The sequence below is a fragment of the Corapipo altera genome, unplaced genomic scaffold, assembly GCF_003945725.1.
Source record: "Corapipo altera isolate COAL_440 unplaced genomic scaffold, ASM394572v1 61305, whole genome shotgun sequence".
Lineage (NCBI taxonomy): Eukaryota > Metazoa > Chordata > Aves > Passeriformes > Pipridae > Corapipo > Corapipo altera.
The window spans coordinates 5324204-5352044 of record NW_020884909.1 but is presented as its reverse complement, the minus strand read 5'-3'; the positions used below and the strand labels follow the sequence as shown (position 1 = coordinate 5352044).

The window sequence follows — 27841 nt, the reverse complement described above, 5'->3', positions numbered from 1 at the left end:
AACCCAAGACAAAAACCCCCAAACAAACAAAAACCCTCAAAACCCCCAAACCAAATCAAACAAAAAAATCCCCAAAACAAACACTAACAAGGAACTGTAATCAGAAGATGTTGTCTTTAATAAAAGAAACTAAGTTAAAGAAAAATAATAAGTGGCACAATGCTTCCTAATTTTTTTAATTGTGTTTTAGCTGAACATTTATTACCTTGAATAGCTTACTAATTTGACTGAGACATGCACCACAGTTACTTAACTCAGCTAATCATCAAGAAATGAGCACAAAAAGCGAAGATACCTTATCAAAACATACATTTGATTCTTTACTTCACAAGGAGATCATAATGTAATTACGTGTATTTGACTTATATGATTTGATTGAATTAACACTTGAAATCTTTTAAACAGAGAGGCACTGAAAAACAGTATACATAAAGAGCCTTTATATATATGATGTTTGTCATTGACCCAAGGATGTGGCTCAGCTACCCAGCTGGGACAGGGATCTGGGAGCTTGGAAAGTCTTTCTGAACTCAGTGGTTAGCTAGGCCAAACTACTTAGGAAGTAAAACTTCAACAAAACATAGCACTGTAGGGAGATACTTCTCTGTATCACCAAAAAGTCAGTATTTTCTGAAGACTAGTGTGCAACAAACTTTTTTGTTCTGCTTTATTCTGTATGTTTGTTCGTTTGTTTGTTTTATGGGTCCTTCCTTTCTTTTTCCTACCTTAAGAGCCGCCCCGTTGCTAAGACAGTAACTGTCAAACCTCAGGGAAACCCTTCCCTGGCAGGTGGAGAGCCACTGTCCTGACACAGTCATGGCAAACATCTCACCCAGACTCTGGCATCACAGAAGTCTGTGGGACACCTTCTCCCTTCCGGTGTTGCTGATAATGCAGAAGAGGCAGCCTTTGAAAATGCTGGCTACCACCAACCGAGCAGACGGCAGCATGGTTGGAAGAAGGTCCTGCATGCACACAACCATTCAGATTTGTGGCAGTGTACCTAGATACTTCGAGAAAAAGAATGGAATGGAAAATTTGTTCAGTGACATTTCTAATGTAGAGTGAGTTATAATATTAGAAAAAGCTGTGGGCAGAACCAAGACTGGATACTCAGAGAAAAATAAATTTGTCTAAGCAGTAGTCACAGAGTTCCAAGTCAGCTGCTAGAGATTTCAGTTTCTCTGGTAGTTTGGGATATAAATAAACTTGCCTTTAAATTCTCTGCTTAGCTTTCACATAATACTGAGATCTTACCTAACGTGAGTGTTATTCTCCCAGTCTCCTGCTGCTCCCTCCCCTTGGGGTGACACATCTCTTCAGGCACATAGGCAGGTTCCTGTGCTCCACCAGCGTGTGCCAGAGCACCCACTCTGTACCTCTGCCCTGTGCCTTCCTGCTAGAATGGCACACCTGGCTGGGGGAGCAGCCATCCTGCACGACAGAAACCCTGACAGCCTTGTTCTGAATGAGGGAAAGGCCCTATATTTAGACGTTGCCACATTCCAGCACCAAAAATGTGTCATAAACATATGCTGCCACGAGAAACAGAAAGGCTCTCTTCTGTGCTTCCATACTTCTGCAGTTGGCAATTTTTGTGCCAGTAAGTAATCATGTATAGAGCTTTATAGTGAATCAATATTTCCCCCCAAGGTTTTTTTCTCATTAAAGAACGTGTGTTCCAATGCAGACAGAAAACTCTAAGTAAGGATTGATGGAATGCAAATGGAACAGAAAATCTTCTTTGGAGCCCAACTCCAAATAAGCCTCAACCATTCAGCTGTAAATTTATCATCACAAAATGCTCCATGAGACAAGTAAACCAACAGAGCTTCTAAACTAGTACAAATGATGATGCATGTGACTGTCAGTTGCACTCCTCTTGGAAACAGGTGGTTTGTTTCTTCAACAGTGGAGGAGAGAACACAGTTTTCCCAAGAATACTGCCAACTTTGGCCAACACCTAGCTCCTTGTTGTTTCCTCTTGTACAATTACTGATTTCTGTAGCATAAAAATAGATTATATGTCTCAATATAAGCAGAATAACAATTCTCAACTGGCAAATGATAGCCAACAGTTTCAATGAATTGACTTATCCTGTTTGAACACGAGGCTCAGGTGTGCACAACTGTAATAATAAAGGGATTTAGAAGGCAAACACAGGCATTTTGTGCCTCCCAGAAATTAATTCCCTGACTCATGTACTTAGATTCATAAATTAACACATTTTTAGTATAATTCAATGCTATTTTGGCAACTTATTATGTTTACTTCTCTATTTTACTCTTTGAACGGGATGCTTGTATTTTCAATAACAGGGATGCCACTAAAATTATGCTGTAAAACTTTTTAGTAAAGGAAGTAGCCTTCATAAGCTCTTGATTTAACTACCATAGTAGAGTTATAAAATATTTTCACAGGAGGCTGCTCCAAACAAAAAGTGTTTGTTTAGCATCCTGAGCACAAAATGATAAAAAGAGAGCTCACATTTTAAAATTTTCACTGAGTTGAATGTAAGTTTCTGTGTATTTACCAGACATCTGGCTTTAACCACGTAAATCCTTTTACAGTGATTTTCCTTAGGATTTTCATAAAAGCTTTCAATCATAAGTCAAGTGAGGCTGAATTCCACAGAAATTCTGGGATCAACTATAGAAAAAAGTGCCTAGCACTGATTAATTCAAACTGAAAGTCTGTGAAACCTTTTTACCTAATTAAATTCATCCCAAGTCTAACCCACTAACAGTAGAAAAATCAGCTTCTAAATAAAGGAAGGCAACCGTATTTTTCTATCTTCCACTCCTTTCTTGCACTGAGTTGCTCAAGTGACAAAGAATAAATGCACCTTAACAGGACAAAACAAAAAAAATTATTTACTTATATCTACTTTTATGTATACTATACATGTGCATGTACATATTGTTCTACACAGGCTTTGAAATCCTATCTATTGACTGGAAGTATGCACAAATATGCAGTGCCACTGATATTTAAAATGTTTGCCCAAATTCCTTGGCTCTAAAAAAGTCTGCTATTTTTTATTATCTCTGAAATGCAGTACATAAATATTTATAACTATTTTCAAATTTCAGTGGGCAGCTGTATATATCTATTAATAAACTGATACACTATATATATAAATAAAAATTTATCAAGATTAGCCAACACCCTGAAAAAGCTGGAAATAGGTTATTCCTTTTTCTCCCATAAAGATCAGAAAACCTGCAAAGTGCTTCTTCAGTAGCCAAGGATTCATATAAACACAAAGACCTTGGAGAATAACACCAGTTGAATGCCTCCAAATCTTGCTGATGATGAGGCACAGACAGAGCATCGTGTTTACAAAATATACTTGGGTGCCACCGACACCAGAACAGAAGGAAAAACAACACTAAGCAATACTAAACATTACTTTCCATGTCTGTTAACACATCTCTGAAGTATGATGAAGATTTTATGTGATTAAATATTATCAATTGCTGAGGACAAGAGATACCTGAAAAAAAGTTGTGCAACAAGGTGCAATATTTTCACTGTATTTCAGCATATAGTTTCCCTCTGTTGACTGTAGAAATCTCCACACAATATGAGAATTTGGGGCATCTTACCAGTAATAAAATAGTTAAATAAAAGTATATCCCATAAACCTCTGTAAGAAAAGAAGAATCCATTCTATCTGGTACCTATAGTCGTTTTAAATTTGTCCTCTGCAAAAGCATTCTGGCAGCATCTCAAAAAAAATCACACAGTAAGGATTCAGAACCCCTTAAAAAAAAAAGATGAAGGCTTCAGCTAGGAAAAGAACATATTTTATCTTATCTTGAAAAGCAATTTCTTAAGTTAACTCTAAGGTCTTATTTCTTGCTAGCAAGGGGAAAGATGTAACAAGAGAAACAAATTTTGCTTCTGACAATTTTCTAATCTCCATCTCAAATGGGGTTGAAAACAAAACACCTTCAAAGAAAATACCTTTTTCTTATTTCGTACCTCTAGGTGGATGAAACAAGATTGCCAGCATCATGGTCAAAAATATTTTTGCTGTACAGATGCTAAATGAACTGGGCTTTCACAAGATTTCAGAAAAAAAACCCCGTATCGGTAGTTTTGTGTGAACAGTATTTCTTACGTTCTTATCTTACAGAAAAATGCTTTTGCATGCAAAACCTCAGAAATGCAAGTATCAGAAGTTCACACATTGGACAATGATTTATTCCATTATTTTAAATGTAAACACATTCTGTACTGTGACTCAATTCTTTGTATGGGCTGAAAGTTTTCTTTAAAAAATGCTACACTTGGGAAAAAAAAAAAACTAGAACCTTTAGTCCTACACTTTTTAAAATTAATTTTAAAAATATATAATAATGGATGAATGCAATTATTACAGTGTGAACCACTTAGAGTATGCACTGCAGTATCACAAATGAATTGGTTCGTTTTCACAGCTGCATACTTTAATTCAGTGAACTTTCCAGACTGTTTTGCTGCTACCTTGAATATCTACTAAGATATATTTCCCTTTAAACCATCATGCAGATTAGTTGGAGCAGCTTATGTTCTGCATCAGAACTCCTTTAACACACAAAAGCTTCTGCAGCCAAAACACTATGCTTCAATGGCTGAAAATCATAATTAGACATCTGAAACTGTTAAATATGAACACCTAAAATATATCCAATTATTAAAAAATTTATGCTGCCTCAGTCATTAAGTAGAACTGCTTGATAAGGAGTATTATTAAAGCACAGACCCAGAAAATGGAGGATCTAACAGGTGCTTTTCCACTATGCCAAATAGAAACCTCTGTTAAGTATCTGACACGCACACTATACTGTTATGCTTTTTAATCTGTGCATTTGGAGGTGTGATGTCGGAAGGACCTGTCACTGTCAAAACTGAAAATCCAAAACATGCAGGGAGGCAGAAGGAGTCCTTTTCTATCTGAATGCCACATGTACCTCTGGTCTTCATCCCAAGAGTTCTGCGGTTAAACCCGGCACCCCTGCTTTTTCTGTCCACCTTGTGCTCTTTTCTTTGTGTCATCCTATACCATGTTTATTTTTATCGTTTATGGGTTTGGTTGCCATTCCTGCCTAATTTCAAAGGCCTTTTTTTTTTTTAGCCTTTAAACTTTTAGCTGTGACTCGGATGGTCTGATTCACTCTTTTGAGACCAAAATCTTTCCTGGCCCTATGAAAATTTATTTGAAAAACCTAGGGGAATATCTAACTTATTAAACAAACATTCTAGATTATTGAATTGCACCCAATCCCTCCCAGAAAACAATGGATAACTGGAAATATGAGACGGCATCGAGTCCCATCATTATTGGACAGGCTCTGCCTCAGACCTGCCTGGAGCAGACAAAGGTAGAGCTGCATCACTTTTTGTTCTAAACATGTAGAATCAAATGAAATTAATATTACATGACTATGTAGAATTGCAGAGAAGCAATAGTGAATCCCTCCTGCTCTAAGAAATTTATTTCATTGCTTAGGGGAGTAAACCAACTTGAAAGAGTGCCAGAAGCTGGAAACACTGGTTTCCTCTGACACTAAACCAGGGCAGATCTGAGGGTTTTTTTCATTGTAAACAACAAGAAAATTTAATATTGATACTTTGTGCATTCACCTGAAGTATCTTCTACAAAACAAAGCCAGGCTGTAGCACTGTAGGTACTGTGTTAGTGGAGACAAGATTTCTCTTTGGCTAGGAGAGAAAGAAGCACCCTGTCCCTGGGACAAAGGAGTACCTTGTCTCCAGCAGCACAGAAGCCCTGAGGATCTTGGTTCATCTGTTTTCCTTATGTTTGTAGTGGCAGATATTTAGATTGGGCTCGTGATATTCTTACTGCAAACACTGTCGGATGACAAATAAAGAAACCAACCACTCAATTTCCAAGGAAAAACACAGAAGAAATTCTGGCTGCACGCAGTTTTTACCTCCAAAACTGACCAGCTAAATTCACCTGGGGATTTTAAAACTGCAGGATATATACAACTAGCAGGATAAATAACTAGCAGGAGTGTATAATTTTTGCTTTAAACAAAAATATTTCTCACTTCAGCTATTCAAATCAACATTAACAGTGTCCAGAGTGTGTCACTCACAAAATAACCCTAGGCATGGAAATTATGTCAAAGCTTCCAAGGCAATTTGCAAACACTCCAAATGTACTGAAGAACAGACATTCACATTGACAGTTGAATTCTTCAACTCTGAAATCAATACATGCTTTATTTCCTATGAAAGGTGTGCAAATGTACAGTAATAGTACTTGATTCATGTAATTAGAATAATATTATAATTAAAGGCTCTACAGTATGATTTCTGCTGGTAGGAACTGATCTAATTTCTGTGAGAAATGGTCTTTTCATATCAGTGGGCTGTAAAACAGACCCACAGTATTTCAGATCCATGGAGATCAAAAGAACAGTTTTCGAGAGAGCAACAGGCATCAATATCATTCTTTCATAGTTCAAATAATAGTGAAAGAAAATGCAAAGGATACTAACTGATCTCACAGGAACATGGCACAATGGGAGGGCTTAATTACTAAAACCAATGCTCTCTTTGTCACTTCCTTCTCTCTCCCCTAATCTGCATGCATGCAGCTTTAAAATCCACAATGGTTAGCCAGTTTCATTAGTCTTTACTAACACTGTTTGGGTACCTGTGTTGAGGATAGCAGACTCTGAACCAAAGTCAGTATTCTATCCTATTATCACCACATGACTGAAACACACAACACACTTCTTAAACCTCATTACAAACAGGATGCTCTGGGACTGTGCTCTTTATTATTAGAAACACATGCACATAATCCTACTGATTATGTTTTTACTCAGGCCATGTCAAGCTATCAGTGACTAACCATCAACACTACTGCAATTTGACTGACAGAAGTAGAAATTGAATCTGACCTAAAAAGAAAAAAAAAAAAACCCCACACAAAAACTTGCACAAATTTTCTTCTAAAATGAAGATAAATTCAACATCAACCAAAGAGAGAAACTAAAAAAGTCTTGCTGTTAATTTTGGTGTGGTGTGGGTTTGTTTTTTCTTCTTAAACAGCAAACTAATGCTGGTTAGAACAGAAACAAAAAAAAAAGAAACACTTTTCCAAAGAGCCCTCAAGTCTTCTAGGGGAAGGCCACATATGTTGCAGTGTGTCAGCTCCATTTAAGGCTGACCTTCAAAGTCTGGGTTAGCCACTAAGGAGACACAGCAATTCAGTCCATCCTTAAGCTCACACACAACTTTCAGTGTACAGACTCAGCCTCAATTTGTTTCAAAGGGAATGCTCCCCATAAACAGTGTCGTGCAGGAATGTTTGCAGAACTGAAGCCTTGACGTGGTGATGTGTTCGAACAGCATCACAGTGATGTCTATTTTCCATTACAGATAAATATGCTGTTACTCCCTCCCAAGGAATGAAAGTGTAAAAATATTAAAGAAATAACTGCGGTTAGGATTATACTCTTCAAATACTTTGCTATAATATTAATAATTTAATGTGCTTTTCACTGAGATATTTGCCTGGCTTGTGATGATTCTTTTGGATGAAGCAGTTCTTCCTCTCTCCCAGACACTATATTTCTATCTGGTTTTATGGCTCATTAGCTTTTTCAGATATACTTCACATAGGTATATAAAATTATGCTACAGTATTTTTGGCTTATTTAGTTTTGAGCTGCTGAGAAAGAGCATTTAAAACTCTTTGACATTTGTTACAAAATCCAATCATGAGTTACCTAAAGACAGACATCATTTGCCTCTTGACTCTTGACTGTGCTCTTAATTAAATGTAGCAAAACTCTAAATGTCTATTACATAACCCAATTAAGCTCATCAGTAGATATTTATCATTGGACAGAAAGGTTACACTGAAATCTTTAACCATCCTTACATTACTCAGTTTTACACTTTTTTTTATTCTATGTATTCGTTTTTCTGACAACAGGAACATTTACAATCTCTCCCCATAGTAGTCACTCCCACTGTGGGGAAAACACTGAGCTCTTCAATGACTTCCATTACAATAGCAAATTCTTTCTTTCTTTTTTTTTTTGTCATTAATTCATAATTTGTTAAACTGTTCAGCAGTAGCATGAAGTAAAACATCAGTAACTCACGACTTTATGTCCCCTAATATGGCTATGGTCATTGTCTAAGTCATTAGTAAATTGTGGGGGTTTTTTGTTAAAATTTTTATATTAAAATAATATATAAAAATGCAACATGAAATCCACTGGGAGAAAAAGAAATACAGAAAGTGCCAGCATTTTTGTGGCTGAAATCAATTCCATCATAGCAGACCATGAAAATCAGAATACAGCTGCTGTTTACCATAATCCTACACCCATCTTTAAGCATTATACACTGCCCATTTTAAAGAGGAGCAATGTGTGGAAATGTGGGGACAGCAGTGAAGTCTCAGATTTGCCATGCATTGTACACAGGAATTTTGTGCCTCTTCAGAAGACTCTAGTGTGAACTATCAAACTGCCCAGTAGTTACAATTAGCCCTGTCCCGTGGCTAATCTTATGTTTTGAACATGGATTAATGAGAAAATAGTACCTGATGCACATTTACACACAAAAACTACAAAAGTTTTGCTGTTGAAAAAAAAAAAATCGAATTTTCGTCTCATTTAGCAAATGGCATATGGAATTTTCTGTAAGGCATGTGGTACTAATTGAACATGGTACGAGTCCACCAGACAGTCAATATAGCCATGAGGTATCCAAGGAATGTTTCCCTTCAGTGGACATTATCTGTGTATTGATTTGATGGCCTGAATGGATAAAAGCTTCGGTAACAAACAATGTTTGAGGATTTGGGAACTGCACTTCTATTCTTATCTGTATGAATGCTGCAGTTGCTGAGCAAAATTTTGAGACACTTAATAAACGAGCAAATTAGGAACTAAAGAGGATCAGTTTATTTTCATTTACTCATTAACCACTTACTTTGGTATTTATTTTCAACCTTTTTTTTTTACACTGAGACCACTGCTCTGTGCCAGAGACCACTCTCATGCCAGAGAGCATGAAGCCAAAGTTATCACCCAATTTTTTTAATAGGAACAATAATCTAGGTTCCATACATTTTAATGACATTAACAAACACCTAAAAGAAAGCTGTATGGTACTAATGATTTATTTTGAAAATTCTGATATACACAATGTGTATGAATACACTTTCAGGTATTTGACACCAACTGAACTGATTAAAATATCAGTTATGCTATCTGTGTTAGATATGGGTTAATTATTAACTTTAAATGTTAGTCCATTTCTATATAGCTTTAATTCTCTTTTCAGTTCAGGTAAAACAAACAGCAGCAGTGAATTCTCACTTATCCTAAGCAAAATTAAAAGTCAAATGGTTGAGTTCCCCGAGCTAAGGTGAAAATGACTTTCTGTCAACCAGAGTATTTCTGTGCAAAAGAACATCAGAGTCTCAACACCACTATATCCAGCACCAGTGGGTTATTTTTATTGAGACACTTGAAGAGTAACAGAGCAGCAGTTTGTGGCTTGAAAGGTAGCACTGACTCCTTTGTAGCTCTAGTAAATTTCAGAGTAGTATAAAAGACACCACAATTTCAGTAGTGCTCTGAATGGGTCAACTTCCTCAGTCTACCACCACTTGCAAAATCTTCCATCACCACTAACAGAAAGAAATGAAATCTGCTTCCTAGTCCTTCAACAGTTAAATGTGCACTCTGCTTTTGATAACGAGACTGGAGAAGAAGCAGTGAGAGTTAAGTAACAAGGATGTCACTCAGTTTTAGAGCATCCTGAAATAAAGTCACACTGTGACTCTTATACCAAAAATAAGATGAGATTAAAAATAGACCTGTAATATTGGTAGTCTGTTACAAAACAGTTTAACATTCAATACAAAAGCCACTTGGCAAATAAAATATGGCAACTGAAGAACAAATCCTGGAAAATAATGTTATTTTTATACTTTCTGCACTGAAACTTTATGCTGAAAGGTGTAACCAGAATCTTACTAACTACAAAAAACGTTGCACATACCCTTCTCTTGAAGGCTCTAATTTAACAGGTGGTTTCAAAATACTTTCAAAGCATATGGAAATATCACCCTGTAAACCTAAGAACCTCTGCTCTTGACATGCTGTATCAATGAACTGAAAAGAGCAATAACATTTAAGGTGGCTGAATCCTCATTATGTAAAACAAGCTGCATTTTCCTGCTCTACCCCCTACAGTATTTCTATTTGTGGAACACAATAAGAATTGTGCTCTCTGCCTTACTTCCCTAAGATTTCAAATATCATTTCAGTTTAGAAACACACCTGCCCTGAGAGGTATTTTCAAACTGAAAAATCATGCATGATTAACAATTTTTCTCACATCAAGGGCTCCTTCTTTCCTCCTGTATATTGCACCAGACATATTGAAAGGCTACGTATCCAAGATATATACAGTATGCTAGATAACACTGAAAACCTAAATTCAGAAGAAGGAAAAAAAAACCAAACCAAAAAGTAACAAAATCAGCTTTTAGCTTAGGAACAGTATTTTCACACAGCTGTAGAACATTATTTGCAGGTTTGCTCTAATGAAACAAATTAACACAGCTTCCCAACCCTGCCTTCCTGCATTTACATTCCATGCATTATGCACCAAAAAAGCAATATACAAATAGAGATCCTTTCAGCCTCACTACCCTGTCTGCAAAACCAGCAGAGAATTTTCCATTGATTAAAACAGAGAATGGAAGAAAACAGACCAACCTTCACAATGTACGTCACACCAGGTCCCAGGATCTTCTCATTCGAGTGCAGCCATCCTCGAGAGGGTTTACTGACAAAGCTGCTACTTTGATTCCAATCTTCACCTCCCAGGTGCATTTCCTCTGACCGTGCCTTTTTCCCCATACTCATCTTGCTCACGTCCTGCTGAGAACACGAAGTGGCAGAGACAAGGTTACATGTGTTGTCTGAAGCCCCTGCTGCTGAACTAGAAGCACTCGAGCTTCCCTGCAACTTGGAGACAGCAAGCTCCTTTACTGCAGAGGAGAGGTTTTTGATACCCAAAAGGCTGCCTGTGCTAGAGAGTTTCAAGTGGGACACTTTATGGATGAGGCTACACAGGGTGGTGGGTCCATCTTCGTGGTCCTTGCGGAGAACCTCTGGTGAGACCAGGTACGAAGGTGAAGCTGAAGTCGTAGCAACTGCTGAGACCTTGCTGTTCATGGGCAAATTGTGAATAAGATCATCAACTGATGTCACAGAATCATTCCTGAAGCGGTTATACTTGGTACGTTGAAGCATGCCCTTCTATCTGCTCTCCTGCATATGTTCTGGCAAATCTGATGCCAAGGCAGGAGATGCCTGCACTAGCATAGCAGGCGATTCATAACGACACGGACCGATAACAAGATTTTGGGGTAAAAAAAATCAAAGAGTATAAGGAAAAACAAACAGGGAAAAAAAAAAGTATATTTTTAAGCAATTTCTTTTGGTTCCCTGTTAGGGTTGGGTGAAGTAACAGTTTTCTGTGACTGAGATCCCAGTCCTGCTTAGAGCTGCCAACTCGCTCACAGCAAAAGCATGACTCACACAAATGAGAAGGACCCTTTTCAACAAAAGGCTGTGAACACTGCAAATCACTTCCTGTAGCCAAAAAAAAAAAAAAAAAAAAAAAAAGAGAGAGAGAGAAGGAAAAAAAAAACCCACATCCACCCACTTACAGCACACTAGCTACCAATCAATTCTCAAATTTCCTTTTCCTATCTTCTCAAACAGATATTTCCTTTCAACCTTTAATTCCTATCCCCTCCCACCACCCTTTTAGTACCAAAGGCAATTACCTTCAAAACTGAATTAATAGCCTTTATGAAACATCACACTTTATTCTTCTGTTAAAATTCTTCCACCTCACACATTCGTGATTCTATAAAGAAATCACAATTAGATAGAAAATACTTGGATAATATTTACATACATATATCCCCTCTCTCCTCTGCCTGCAACAAAACACAGGCACCTTAAAGGTTTTCAGAACAGATGACAGAACTAAGGAATATAGACATTTTCTCCCACAAAAGCAGTCTAACAGTGCCTTTTTGTCAATGCTGTCCCTCACAGAAACTGTCATATCCCAATTTTGACAAAGAAATCCTTCTCCCCATTACTCCACAAGAACATTCTATTTTAATTCAGGAATTACATAAGTACCTATGTGTGAAGAAAAGCATTTTTCTGATGTCTGACAACAGGCTTAACAGATGTTTTTTCTTTCACCACTGATATTCACTCTGAAGAAAGACACGAAGAAGATCTTCAATTCACTGGAATGTTTGGTTTAATTCTGAAAAACTCAAAAACCTGAAATAATATTAAAAAGTCCAGAGAGCAGCAAACTGACATCCTGCAGTGAAAAACAAAAAAATGGTCTTTATTTAGCACGTTAGTCAAAAACACTTGATATGAGAAGTAGCAAAACATGCAGAAAGCAGGTATTTAATGGGTCCCCCTTTTTTTTTTTTTTAAAGACAAAATATGTACAGCATTGTGACACACAATGCCCATCACAAGCCATATGGCTTTTTCCTATAAATCAATCTGCTTTGCAAAACATCTTTTGGATGTAGGACAATACACTGCATTATAAACAAATTCAGACCAGAAAAGTTGCATAGTGCAAAGCTATTTCTTAAATACATGACTAACTGCAGCACAACTTAAAGGAAAAAATCCTGTGGAATTCCTTCCTCCTCCCATTACTAAAGGCTGCAGCATACAAAGTGCAAATACAGTGAAATAGCCAGTTCAAATACAGGTATTTAATTAGTATATTCATGACATATTGAATTAAATCAGCACCTCTTATCCCAGCAGTGATGAATAATGGTAATGTCTTAGCCAATGTAAAAGCAGGTTTCTACTGATCTGCAGAACAGCCTTTCATCACCACACTGCAAACCTGCTACAGCATCCTCACAGCATGCATTCCTCTCTTCATCCTCCTAGCACAGCAACAGCAAGTATACACACCACAGCCTATTTTTACGTGTCTCTACAGCCCAGAAAACCCTACTGCTCCCGAACGAGTGTCTTCATTAGAAGCGGCTAGCGAGACTGCAAAATGTGAATGAGATTCTGAGCGTGTGAATGAAAGGGCTGGCTAGCATCCCCACATTTCTGTGAATGAAGCGAGGCCTCGCAGCCTCTGCCAGGCAATCCCTTGGGTGCTCACCAGCCCAGCCAATACCAGCCGGCGCTGATGACTCATTCAGCAAAGCCTTGCTAAATAGTGGAAGATCCCATTTCGAGCACAGGCGGCACCCTTTTTTTGCGGCAACGCCAGAAAATGAAGCCGGCGTCTGAGCCGACGGGAGCGGGTCGCAAAAGCCCCCCGTGGGAGACGGGGTGTTCGCCAGAGAAATGCCCGGGGTGTCCACAGGGGTGGCAGGTGAGGAAAACCGCGGAGTCGGGTCTGGGTTTTCTCCCCGACTGTGTTCATTCAGCCAATTCATTTACACCCAGGACAGGAACATGAATGTGCACATTTCGTTTGATGTTTGATTGCTCCCTGCGTGCGCCCGCAGACTCACTGGTTTTGCAGGTTCGCCTTCACAGACCTCCGGTGAGAAATAGCCCCAAACAAACAAACGAAAACAACAACAACAAAAAAGCCACACAAACAAAACCCCCAACCGAACAAACAAACAAACAAACCATAAAAAACTCAGCCACGAAACAAAGCCAAAACCCTGCCTGAAAAAAAAAAAAAATACAGGGGCTTATTTACCCCTTTTTTACCCTGTTAGCACAGTAAATATTTAACGATGGTATGAACATCGGTCCACTGAAGGGGGGGGGAGGGCAGAGGGAAAGCTAGAAGACAAAAGCTTCCCAGAGCACCAGCAAGAGGTCTGTTTTCTGACACTGTTTCGCTGGACACAGAAATGCTACCAAGACATCTGTTGGATGTAGAGCTCCTCTGGAAACCTGATATTAGGCACTGCAGAGGACTAGAAGCCACTGCATTACCCAGTGCTTGAAATCCAGTGCTTATTTCAGTGTCTGACTGGGGAACTGTCTCCTTTACAAATCCAGCCCTGAACTGGGAGAACTGAACATTTTAAACCCTTGCCTTTTACAGTTTCTGGGATTAGAAACAGTGCATAATTTTGCCCTGCATAGGCAGCAGGTTCAAATCCAATTCTGGAAAATAATGAATGAAATAAGGAGACCGTGTAATAGGCATAAACTCCAATTAAAATTAGGATCTAGCTCATTCTAGCTATTGCCAAAGAATTTATAATGTCTTTGGCGTTTCCAACACCATGCCTGTAGCTTGCACACTGACTGTACCACATCTGCCTTCAACAAGCTTGTTGCTGCCAATATCATAGACAGCAAGACACTCAAACCACCACTTCTTCCTTATCTCTATTTGAAACCTATGTTAAGGCAGCTCGTAAAGTGGATCCAAGTTGAAAATGAGCCTTTTTCTTTCCTTTTTTGCAGGGCTATGAACCACCATGATTAACAAACAGCCGTGGAACTGTGACTTCATTGCTGACCCAGTAATAAAATGGCAGGTGGAAATTCGATGTTAATAAATGCAAAGTAATATATAATCCTAGAAATACATACACAGTGGGGGTGGGGCACACTGACAAAGTACAGCATTTCTTATGAACTAGTGGTAATTTTGGCACCTCACACTTCTTTTTCAACTTCTGTTGGTTTTCTTTTTCATTTCTGTTTTCTCATGGACAGTCCTCTCATCCTGGTGCAGTCCTTGTTTCATGTCACTGTTCCTCCTTTTTTTCCTCCAAGCAGCACTCACGGTCATATCCATAGCTAACATCTTTTTCCTTCTGTACCTTCACTACCTCTGCAGACTATATTTCAGAAGAAAGTAATTTGTATTAACAGTAAAGGGTAGGAAAAAAACCAGATTCTGGGGACAAAATTAGAGGGAGAAACTACATTTTGTTGAGGTTTAAAAGGTTTTAAATTGCTGCAGTTGCAAACATAGAAGACATTGTCAATACACAAGCTAAACCAGGTCAGATGGTGTGATCACCATAAAGAGGAAACACAGGGAGTACAACCACTGTGTTCCTCTAACTGTAGTAAGAAATTCTCCTGAATGCAAAAAAGGTGACTTTCAGTGACCCGTATTTAGAGAAATATTAATCACATAATCAGATTTGGCAAAAGTACCTTGTTCCAGTAACACACTGTGGTCAAACATGTACTCTCTATCCAAATAAGTGCTAGAAACTGTTGAAGTTCTGCTGAAAGACTATTTGCATTTCCAGGGTTTCTGCCTGGTGGCAGTAAAACTGCTTGTGGACTAAACTGGATTTAAGAAAAATGGGGATGAGGGGGTCTTTGGAGGGGGGGGGGGGGGAATCCAAAATGGATTTGGGTTAGCTAAGTTAAAAGAAACAGTGAGTCTGTCCAGAAACTCAAACACAGATGTTGCTAAGAGTTTTAATACTATACAAAAAGTAGCCATAAGGCCATCATAGTTGACATCCCTCTTTACAACAAGCCCTAAACAATGTTACTATGATGTAACATTAAGCCATCAGCAAACAGGATGCTATTCCTCACATTGTAGTATAATGGACACAAGTATTTATCTTTGGGCTTTAGTAAATGTTCTTGTAGAATCTTTAATACTAACAAATGGTCAATTCCATTAAAAAAAAAAAAAAGTTTCAATAGGAAAAAGATTTCTAATATCCTGTAGGGACATTCTTCTCTTGATTAGCTAATTCAGAAGGAAAAATACCAGCTTTCTTTACAAGGTCCAAGGTAGACATATACCAGAAATCTCTTACCCATGTATTTATTAATCAGCCTAATCCAGCTTTCTTTATGTGAGACCACTTCAGATGATCTAGGTAACAGAGGAGCAAGATGACATCAAGGCAAGCTGAAAAGAAGTATGATATAACCTTCTTAAGAAAAAAATATTTCTAAACCATTTGATCTCTTCTGTTTTTACATACTTAATATGTTATATTCTGTATTCCTCTCCTTCTCTGATTTACCTGCATACAGAGCTCAGTTACATCTTACTGTGATTTCAAGGGAGGCTTATCATGTAGCTGACAGAAATAATGAGAAGCACTGAACTTCCCATCTGTGCCATGACCATCTACCTCTACCTCAAAATATTTTGCAGGAATAAAAACATGGACTGGGTTCACATCACTTTTATTTCATACTGGGTGTTTGAGTCACACCTCAGCTTACTGTCCTAGGCAAGAAAACCACACGACCTCCACCAAAAACCCCCAAAGGTCTGTGGGCAAAGGTTATGGTCCTCCCCCAGCAGAAAACAAACAAACAAACAAACAAACACATACAAAGGGGAAAAAAATCAAACAAGCTGGAAAAAAAACCCACACCAAAACTATTTTAACAAATTCCAGTTAATTTATTTCAATTAAAAAAATGTGTTGTAAATTGCCCCCATCTCCCTTCTCTTTCACGGGCTCAGAGTTTTGCTGTTTCCGTGGCAACATTATTGCTAAGAGTGGGCTGCGCCAGGAAATGGGAGCATTATCTGCGGCTTTGCAAGTTATTTCTATGGAAAACCACGTTGCTGGAAGTATTACTGTCCAAAATCAGCGATCGTTAATCGTTAATGAGCTACTTCAAACTTAAATTACACCAGTAGAACGTAAAATTTAAGGTCTGAAATGCACCGATACATTTCTGCGCAGGTGCTCACGTTTTGAGCCAGAAGCTGACCCTAAACAAGGAGGATGGTTTTTTCTGCTAGCTGAGAACGCTGAAACAATTTTGTCGTAAGGCACATTCACCCAATGAAATATGACATGAAACATTTGGAAGAAAATGAAACTTGTAACTCCTTCTGCTCCATCAGTGGTTCCTGAGGGCCTACTGTTAAAAGTCAACACACTATAAAAGTTCAGAGAAAAGATGGATCTGAGATAATACCCAAATCTGAACATGACACTAAGCTTTTGCAAGGCAAGATCATGCAGGGAAGTGCATTAAAATCTGCAAACTGACACTAAACCAACTCTTGCAAACCCCTAAAATTTTATAGTAAATTATTTATTTCTCTAAGTCAGTCCCTGAAGTGAGAAAGAAAAGTAGCAGCAGTGTAAAAGGGATGTATTTTCTAAAAAATACACCATCCAAATACACAACCAAAAGCTCAGCCATGTCTGTTTGGCTGCCTACACCTGCTACAGACATCCTTTGTAACCAAAAAGCCTTTTCCAAACTAAACAATTCTGTGTTTCCATGATTTTTCCTCTTTCCCTCTGTCCCAAGCTGGCACCCTCTGCACCAGGGACCACACTCCAACTAGAGCATCACCCTAGAGAGGGACTCTGCTTCCCAAAGAAATACATTCCAGTCATGTTTTCTTCTGTGTCCACAAACTGTGATATGCTCAACAAACTGTACTTCATTGTGAATGATGTAATTAGAGACCCATAACATTCTCTCTGGTCCTATGATACATTCACACTGATGGAAATGATGTTGTTTCTGGGTATGTGTGCATTAATGCCAAAGTGTCTCCAGGTGTTTCTACTTTAAACAATCAGAAAAACTAGAGATTCGGATGAGAAAGTAAATAGCAACCTAGTTCAGTGACAAATTATGCAAGAACTTCTTTGCTGTCTTCCTTAGATTGGAAGCCAGTCATTTCCTTACTTGTTAACCCAGCATCTTTTTGGTTCTCATTCATGAAATGCATTTAATAATTCAGTAGTTTTCTTTTCTACTTTGTAATAAGGTGTCTATTTTTGTTCTGCTGATTTTTTTAAAAGTTTTTTTTTGAGTACTTTATTTTTATCCTGTTCATATCTTCTTTTCCTAGGAATGTTTTGCAAAGTAGCTTTAAAAAAACCCCTCTGTATGAGCTCTGACTTCATGAGTTTCCTATTGATTTCAACAGGAGTCAAATTTCATTGCCAATTTCCAAATCCAAATGCAAGTCTGGGAATCTTAGCTGTGTCTGACTCTTTGTACAAGATTTCTTAGGTTGGCTGCCATTCACAAAGTAAGTTTATTTTTATGAAAAAGTAAATTGCTTCATTTATATTTTCCTTTGTAAATCCATGAAAAATTATTTATTATTTATACAGTATAGATACAAATATGTGCTTTACCACCACATTTATACTCCAGCACTTACTCTTTTATTAGGGTAGTTAAATTCTGGCAAGAAGAGCAGCAATGAAAGGATAAAGGACAAAGGATAAAGCAGTGCACTTTGCTGTACCTTTTGGCATCAGGCAGGGTGAACTGAGTAGGCAGAAGTCCATTAAAAAACCCAGACTTTCCCAAATCCATTACTTCCCCCTCCCCTAATTAATAGGTTATCATCGAAATTATAAGAACCAAAAAACAACAGAGAGTATGAATTACCATCTCTGTCTTATGTTGCACATCAGACCAAAATTCTGGCTTTATGTGTAGAGATTTGGTGGCAGCAGCAGAGCTGTTCAGACTGCTCCCTCCCTCCTGTCACTGACTGCGTCACCTTTGCCATGTTGCCATAAGATGCATGCTGTGGCATCTGGTTGAAGAATAACACAGGAAAAATTGTTGGGGTTTTTTTGTTGTTGTTGTTTTTTTGTTTGTTTGTTTGTGGTTGGATTTTTTTTCAACCAGATCAGTTTTAGACTCCAATGAAGAGAAAGAGGAAAGGAATTGCACAGGCCAGTAAGTGTGTCTAATACCCACTTGCATCAGCTTCACACTGAAACACAACCCATTAACTTGCGCTGCCAAACCACACAGGTTTTCTTGGCAACTAAGGAGTTACATGCAAACCCACTGTCGATTAGCTTTAGGACTGAAATAATTCTAACCCATCTGCAGAAGTGTATAAGAGCACCTGTGGAGGGTTATCCACAGCAGCACTCACAGCACTCATTCCCAGTGAACTGAGAATGAGGACTACTTCTGTATTATTTGCACATATAGCTGGTACGAGTTTACCATGGTACCCCGTTTACAGCAATGCTGCTTGTTATCTGACCAGAAGTGATGGTTCACTGCTTGCCACAGTCAAATGGAAGAGGCATCTGCAGACAAGTGTGTATGTGCAGTTGTGCAGGCATGCACACAGGCATGCATCTATTCAGGATGCATTCCTTTCTCGGTTGGGTTGCTTGTCTTCCTTGCATTTGAGTAACCCTTAGATGCAACACCAGGTACAGAAAGCAGGATTGCAAATCTGTGAAGGATGTGATAACGAGGCAGGGCTGGGTGGTAGGATTTAAATAGCTAATTAAATGTTCACTTAACTGGACTGCAGTGTACAAAGTACACTGTTAGTAACATGAGGAAAGGCAAGAACTAAAATGGCTGCAGATGAGAAGACTGAGAAACTGTTTTAAGCTCCATGAACTGAAGCAGAGCAGAAGGAAGGCAAGCATCCTTAGCTCTGAAAGGCACTTCAAGACTAAAAAATGTTTAGAGTGGCAGAGAAATCGAGACAAAGGTGTGTTTACTGCTCTACTGTCATACAGGTCAACTTGTATATTTCCTTGCTGTAGCAAAAGCATACAGTGAACTTTCTCTAGGCACCCTCAGGCAATATGTTTTGTTTGCTCAAGCAGGGCAAGCCCCTGAGAAGCTTCAGTACGATTAACATTGAGAAAGCATGAAAACTGTTGGTATTCTGAGGGTCAGCAGTTCTCCAAAGGACTTCGGGCATGTGACCTAGGGATTTCAGTAACAACAAAGCAAGGGTGTCCAACAGAAAGGCTGGAGCAAAAACTTGGCAAGAGCTTGAACAGACAAGAAGAAACTGAAGCCCACTGGTTAAGCACAGGAAATTTATGGGTATGCAGGTCAGATGAGCTGCATACCCATAAATGGGAGAAAATAATCAGCTATGAGTGTTTGTTGAGAAATTCATGCATCAACAGCCCAATTCCAGAACTGCCCAGTGCTGACTATGGACTGGGTTACAATGAAGCACCGGTGCCAGGATGAAAAGGTGGAGGAGAAATGCCACTGGCAGAGACACTGACACCAGCTCACAGTTCCAGAAGGGAGAAAGGAAACAGGGACATTGAAGCCACCATGTGGCCTGAGATGGTCTGTTAGAGCAATAAGTAAAGCAGAAGGAAAAATCCTACCAAGTGTGCTGAAAACAATCAGCCTTACTATCCGGTGGCAACAGTAGTGCTGTTATCCCAGGTAGTTCAACAAGCACATCTGAGCAACTGACAGAACACTGTCATTACATTCAACATATTAGCACTGTACACATGTTGATTGTTTGCTGTCATTATTCACTTTGACTAGGTTATGAAAGAGCAAGGATCCATACTGTTATGAAGTTATCATGTGCCACTGAAGCAAGCTGTTAACTGCCTTGTCTAACAGTTTTTACTGACCACCATGAACTGTAATTATCCTTAAACTAACGCTTTAATTTGACCAGCAGCCCTTTATCTGTCTAGACTACCAAGACAGTGTCACAGCAGTGCTTTGTGCTACTAAAGCTGCTCCTCTACCCAAATGCAAGAAACTCTACCCATAGAAACACAACTTTGCACCTAACAGTGGGCAAATACTTCGCCTGCTTTTGCACAGCACAGGACTAACATATGCCTGATCAGAATATCTAAACTGGCAGAAATCTGTTGTTTAGCTACAAGCATTAGGATTGCCATGTGGCTGCAAAATTCTTAAGTGCAATTAAACTAAAAACTCAACAGTTAATGCAAAAACAATTCTACTGCAAAAATTTTGTACTGAAATATACATGTCTGTCTGCTGTGCAGTGACTCAAATAACACAAATGTTCACAGACATCATGACAAGAGTCAAATGAGAGAACAGGAAGATAATAGGAGGTTTCTGTATAGTGAAATGTGGGTATATGGTAATGTTCCTGGACTGAAACTTTTTCTTACCTTACCAATACTATTTTAACTTTGGTTTTAACCTTTTTTGGCCAAAACAACTGGGTTTTTAAGTAAAAGCAAAAAAAAAAAAAAATATTCTACTGGAAAAACATTTCCTACAGGCACAAAAAATCATAACCTATATTTAAGCACTCTATATTGCCTCCTTGTAACCCTCTCTAGCACACTTTCATCATGTGTACACACACAGCCATTCCACACGATAAACTTTCACTCAGGCAAAACTAACACCTGCCCTCTGCTGTCCAAAATGCAAATGAAGCTGGAAGGAGCCCTTCATTTCTACAGAGCACATTGAGTCTCACGAGAGCATCAGCACCTACGGGCACCTGTATCTGCTTCCCAGCAAATCACACCTACAAGACAGAACAAGAAGAATGAAAAACTTACAAGTCTCTGCAACATTACGTGTGCTGGATTTGGCTGGGGCAGAGTTCGTTCTGTCCACAGTAACTAGCATGGGGCTGTGTTTTGGATTTGTGCTGAACACAGGGTTGATAACACAGAGATGGTTTTGCTATTGCTGAGCAGGGCTTACACAGAGCCAAGGCCTTTTCTGCTTTTCATACTGCCACGCTGGGGAGGGAAGCTGGGGGTGCAGGGGAGGCTGGGAGGAGACACAGCCAGAACAAGTGACCCAAACTGTCCTAAGGGATATTCCAGACCAGGTGACATCCTGCTCAGTATATAAAGTGGGGGGGAAAAGGAGGAAGGGAGGGACATTTGGAGTGATGGTGTTTGTCTTCCCCAGTAACTGTCAGAGGTGATGGGGCCCTGCTCTCCTGGAGGTGGCTGAACACCACCCTGCCCACGGGGGGGCAGTGGATTCATTCCTTGTTTTACTCTGCTTGTGTGCACAGATTTTGCTTCCCCTGTAAAACTGTCTTTATCTCAACCCACGAGTTTTCTACCCTTTGCCCTTCTGACTCTCTCCCTGATCCCACCCCTGGGGGAGTGGGCAGGCGGGTGTGTGGGGCTTGGTTGCTGGCTGGGGTCAAACCACACCATGTTACGGCAGGCAGAAGTGACTGTGGGCCATTAGTAAGCAAGACCACAGTTTAATCCCTTTTAAGAGGGCAGCAATGTCCTGCCTGCCTGTCTCATCTGTTCAGAAGCACAGAGTACTGAGCAGCAATCCTATTTCAATCACTGCTTCAGCTTTTTGTTGTTATGAAAGAAAGCAGTCTATAAAATGTCACCAATAGACAAACAATCTTGCTTGGCCTCAGCGGGGGGGGGAGTGTCCTTTGCAGAAAGAAATGATCTTTCCATCACTTAAGGAAAAGAAGGGATATGTATTGCCAGGAAAGGTGATGCAGAGTGAGCAGAAACATGTCACACAAGCAGTATAGGGAGGATCACATGGTTCGTCTTTCTTTAATTTTTAATTATGTCCACAAAAACCATCTTGTAGTTATGAAGCAGCAAATAGATCAAAAGGATAACTAAAAAAAAAAAAAAAAGGGCAAATTCTTTGTAACAGATAAACAAAAACAAAGAGGTAGTTTCGAGTTTTCCCCTTTTATCAGTTAATTTTTACATCAAGATTAAAAAAAAAAATTGAAACTTCTCAGTATAGCAGATGTGCCTAATCTTATTAATAAATAAACAGTGGGTTGAACCAGCAGAATATTCATTTGGCAACACCAGAGATGCTACTGAACTTTACCAATGTGAAAACATTTTTTAAGAGCTGTTAAGTCCTTTTTTTGGAAAGCTATTGATCATCTAAACTGTCATTGATTTGTTTGTTTAGAATAGAACTTTGGCCAAAGTAAATTAAGTTTAGTTCCTAGGAATTTACCACAAAAGCACCCTCTATGTATACACAGTGACTACAAGATTCATGACCCTTTAGCCTTGTTTTCATTCCTTGGTTACCCCTGTGACTGCTCAGAACTCTCTATCTGCATATCATGGGCCAATCAACAGGGGATAAAACCACTGACCAAATTCAGCCAAAAACTACAAAGAAGAGGGGGCTTGGAAGGTGTTAAAGAACAACACATTAATTGAGTAAACAGGAAGGAAAAAGGTGAAATTCTACCCATGTCTCCAGGAGGGGAGGCACCATAGCGTTAGCCTGTATTTCTTGAAATCTAATGTTTTTAATAAACATGCTTCATGTAGTACCTCAGGTATTACCAGTATTGCAAAACTTCATAGATAAATGTCAGTAACATGGGCAATACTATCAGCATGGTTAGCAGGAGTTGTTTTGCTGCCACTGTATTGGAGCAGAATTTTGTGTTATGCCACAGAGCAGTGTTTGCATCTAGGACTAAGAACCATAGAATTGGTAATGATTTTCTAATATAACTTTGGGACTCCAGACCATGTTTGCTTTCCTCTGAAGTCCTAAGACTGTCCACATGCCCTTAATCTATCTCACGCAGTATGCCAACCTGTCTGTCACCTGCACCCTCATGCAGACTGACATAAACCTGTCATAAATGCTTAAAAGAGGCACCAGATAGTACCTGAGGACATCATCTTACTTCGGTACACTTGTTTTTATTATGGTTATTTCAGTTAATATTTCTCATGCTAAGACTCAGAAGTTTAAAATCTGAGTTTGCCAAGTTCCACACGCTAAAGCAGCTAGAACCAGTTCAGTTCATCCATCAAACATTCATCTCATCATGATCATGATTACTATCCCTAGTTAGAATACAAATCTCATGACTCCTCAGTATTTTGGCAAATCTCAGCCATTGGTTGAGCTATTCAGCTGCACATTCATTTCAATAGCACTAAATATGATACTGTGCAATCTGCAGTTTACCAACAGGCTTGAAATAAGCTTAACAATTAATAATTCTTAGAACAAAAGGTAAAAAGGAGCTGCTGCTAAGATCTTCTCTACTCTTTCATATTATACAAGGAACATGTCTTCTGTGAATGAATTCTTCAGTAGACTAGTCAGTTACTTTCAAGGAAAATACCTTGTGTTTATTAAAACTTCACAGAGGCTGTCACAACTCTGGGTGAATTGCTGCTGTAATCAGTCACCCAATTGGCTCCACCGTATGCAAGCAAAAGCACAAAACAAAACCACTGCACATTACACTTTTGGGTCTGCTCTTAGCATGGGTAGATAAGGTCTGCATCAGGTATAGATTTTCTGGGTAGTTCCTAAGGCTTAAATCAAACCATTAGTAGCTACTAGTGCTCTGCATACTCCCACATTATGCAGTCTGATGATGCAGACAGATTTGCTCCCACCTGCTGTGATTCATGCAGTCCAGTCAGATAATACAGTAACATTATTCAACAAGCTGCAGAAAGGTAGTCTAACAGTGGCCTTTCTAGCCTTGCCTTCTAAAATGCAGCCACATAATAAATATTTTTACTAAAAGAAAAAAAAAAAGAGTTCACACGGAAATTTATCTTGCTGTTCCTTTGATCGTCTTCTTGCACTCAGATCAAGTAGACAAAATGTGTTTATACATCTAAATGCATATATACACATACACATACACACACACACATGCTCTCCTCCCTTTTTTCTCTCTCTAGTAAATATAGTTACAGTTTATTTCTAAGGCTGTTTTTCTTCTAGTGTATATGGTCATACTGACTCCTATTATGCCCACAGCTTTGCTTTAATTTGAACACACTTTGTAAAGATCAAGTAGCAAACTCTGCAAGCATCTTATGTAACTCCAGTTTTTTCTCATCACTATGCAACACTGTATGATGGGCAACTGTGCACATATTCTGGCTTATTAACTACTTGACCCTTCTCTCCTGAAAATGTATTTCCATTGCAAAATGCCCATGTGAGTATTTACAGCATATCACACACTTCAGCCTTTAAAGAATTAGCAAGAATATTAAACCAATTTTAATTTAATTAAAGACAGCATTAAATTTAAAAATATGCAGCAGTTAGGGATGCCATTTTTTCCCCCTGTTAATCTGGAGTCACATCACTTCAAAATCAACGTTTGATTCCACGAGACATTTGAGTGTACTTGACATGGAGATCAGTTCTGGTGTTTGTATGGTTAACCTGCTGAGTCGTGACTACTTGCAACTGTCAAATTCTCTCCAAGGATAAATAATTAAAGCTTCTGGAAGAATAAGCACACAGGAAGCAGTGGAGATTGGATGTACGTAGGTGTTGAGGGCATTAATTTTTATCCAATCGCTGAATAAAAAGCACATTATTCATGCAACCTTGTTCATTCAGTGCTACGTGACCTGCACCACAATACAAGACTGCAGCATCCAGTGCTGAATTGAGCAGCATTCAAGGCAACGAGGAAAGGACTCCAACAGCACCAGCACACAAGAGCAAAATGCTACACTGTAGGTGTATGTGCAGCCTTTGGTTAATGCTATAGCTCTTATGACTAATGCTGGAATTACACAAAAATACTGCTTCTCACAGAATTTTCTTCTTTGGGTGCAATAAAAATAGCGAATATTAGCCTTAAGGTAGAACAACTTTTTCACTTTATTTTCAGCATGTATCTTCCATGTGCTGCTAACGATCACTTCCAGATAAAAAAAATCCAAACTCATAGCAAGCAACGAACAAAAGGGTTTATTAATTAGCAAAGCAAAGCAAATGCAATGCACTGTAGTGTCTGTGGTGCAAAACTTTTGAAACAAAATATTTCAATAACATGAACGCTGAAAGGTGTAAAATCTACAAAGCAGTTTTAGCTGTGAAGCTCAAAAAAACCCTGTTACATGTTCCTGAGGGTTTTTAAAGCACAAGAACAACTCCATGCTCCAAAATAGATTCCTTCGCCTTCACATTCCTATTTCTGTCCCATGTTTACTCACTGCAAATTCTATCTTTGGCTTGATGCCTCATATGCCTGTTAACTAACTACTCTGTTATATGTAATTGTTTAGTTGCTTGAATATTTGTATACCACATACAAAAGGTGAAACTCAAACAAGACTCTGGTGAAAAAAAATCAACGCATAAATGCTAAAAATTCAGGTATCTATAAATGTACATTAAGGTCCATGGTTACTGGAAAGCAGGACACCTTCTAAAAGTGTTCATATTTATCTCCCACAACTACCTACTCACTCTGGCATTTTTAAATACCAGATCAGTTACATCATTCTTAGTAGCAGATATAACAGCTTCATATCTTTTATCCAAGCATAGGCACAACTAATGAAGATTTTAACTCTCATTCATAATGAAAAATAATAGTCTTTTAGAAAGGCTTGAAAGCTGAAGAATTCCCTAATGACAAATTTGGGTGTTTGAAATGTTATCAGGATAAAAACTCATTTTATTTTTACATAAAAGACAGAAGTCATTAAAAACCACTCTCCACAGATTTCAAGCATACAGGAGGGAGGGAAATTAATTAGTTTCTTATCACAAACCAAAAAAGAAACTGAAAAAGAACCAAGGGGGATTTAAAAACTAAAAACCCTGTTACTTAAATATACAAGTAATGTAAATTAATATACATGTAATATAAATATATAAAATGCTGTATCTTCAGAAAAAAACAGATGCTGATGAGAAAAAGAATTAAGGCCCTCACAAGAGGAAAAGAGAAAATCATATACAGGCAGTCAAGAAGAAGAAAATGTAAACAGAAATTTGTATGTATATTAATGGTTGTAATAGGACAAATTTAATTTAGAAATAATTGGTAAACTTTAAAATAATAAAGTCCTCGAAGAAAAGCATTAAACAATTTGTTGGAAAATTTGATAAAACACAAAGTAAATATCCTACTGCCGTACTTAGAGAGTGTGGATAAGCTCTCAGAGTTGAGAATGGTCTTTTCAAAAGCACTGCTTTCAGACAAGAATTAGGAATCAGCACGAAAGTCTGGATAACAGGTTACTCCTTCTCTCCTCCTCCACCTGCCTTAAAGCTAAGGGGAGTGTTGCAGAGCACATGAAACATCAAATTGAAAATGGCAAAGTTTATCCTTTGTTCTCTTCGCTGGTCACCCTCTGCACTGAATCCCTAGCACAAAAATATGCTGCTATAACAGGACAACTGAGATACAATTAATCAAAAGAACATGAAATTGTCCTGTGTCCCAATGATACAGTACTAATGGCTTCCATTGTTGCAAAACATTTGCCTTACATTTCGAAGGAAATTAATCAAACATAGTGATAAATCATATTATATAATTAAACATTATTAATGCTGGGAGCCAAGATTACTGAGCTCCTAGGTAACATCACATCTTGTGTGATATTAAGAATCGCATGACATTACTGAGGAGAAAATAGTTTTCCTAATGTTAAAAATGAACGTAATCTAATCTCCCTCTGCTGTTTCAAAATTGCAAAGTGATTAACTGGAATGGAAGAGTAACACAGGACTAATTCTCCATTTATCATGGCCAGGTCATAAAATGCTAGTCATGTCCACAATAGGTTCATTTCAGGGTTTAGCTCAAAAGAGGTTACTGACTTCGAAAAAGGGCACTGCTGACACTGTTGCAAGCCAGATTTTTGACCACATATTTTATGGAAAAGAGGATATCCTCTCGGTGTTAATGCTATAGATTAAAAAAAAAAAAAAAGAGGATAAAATATTTTCAATTTTAAAAAGCTGGCCAAGATCACTTAGCTTTTATAATTCGCTATTGCCATTTGCAGTATCTGTGAGAATTCAATACCCAGATATTAAGAGGTGGACCAACACAAGTCTTTTCTGAGCAACAAAAAAAGCTGATGAACAAAATCTATGAATATTTGCTTGGAAAGTTAAGATATGCCAATGAGAACTCTGTGTGTTTTAAATAGTCACAGAAAGCCATCTCAAGTATGACTACTGAATATCAGCAGAAATGCAACGTGCCCACAAACAGCAGTACTGTTTTTATCCCACCCATATATAGCACATGTTTCTGATACTCTAATATGCAGATTGCAGGTGGGAGTTTTCCAGG

General features: G+C 38.4%; 1 protein-coding gene across 14 annotated transcripts in view; it reads right to left on the bottom strand.

Moving 5' to 3' along the window:
* Nucleotides 1-27841, bottom strand: part of SHC3 (SHC adaptor protein 3) — a 90396-nt gene that overhangs the window by 43174 nt on the left and 19381 nt on the right. For 2 of the 14 annotated variants that reach the window (XM_027653231.1, XM_027653230.1), the window contains 5 exons: nt 15849-15943; nt 14647-14897; nt 12220-12412; nt 11853-11935; nt 10774-10938 (listed from right to left, as the gene is read on the bottom strand). In XM_027653231.1, the coding sequence (XP_027509032.1) occupies nt 10774-10923 (150 nt within the window). In that variant the 5' untranslated portion in view covers nt 10924-10938; nt 11853-11935; nt 12220-12412; nt 14647-14897; nt 15849-15943. Of the gene's footprint in view, nt 1-10773; nt 11643-11852; nt 11936-12219; nt 12413-12867; nt 13199-14037; nt 14053-14646; nt 14898-15848; nt 15944-27841 lie in introns of those variants that run through there. The other 12 variants (XM_027653228.1, XM_027653232.1, XM_027653237.1 and 9 more) reach the window with 12 other exon arrangements.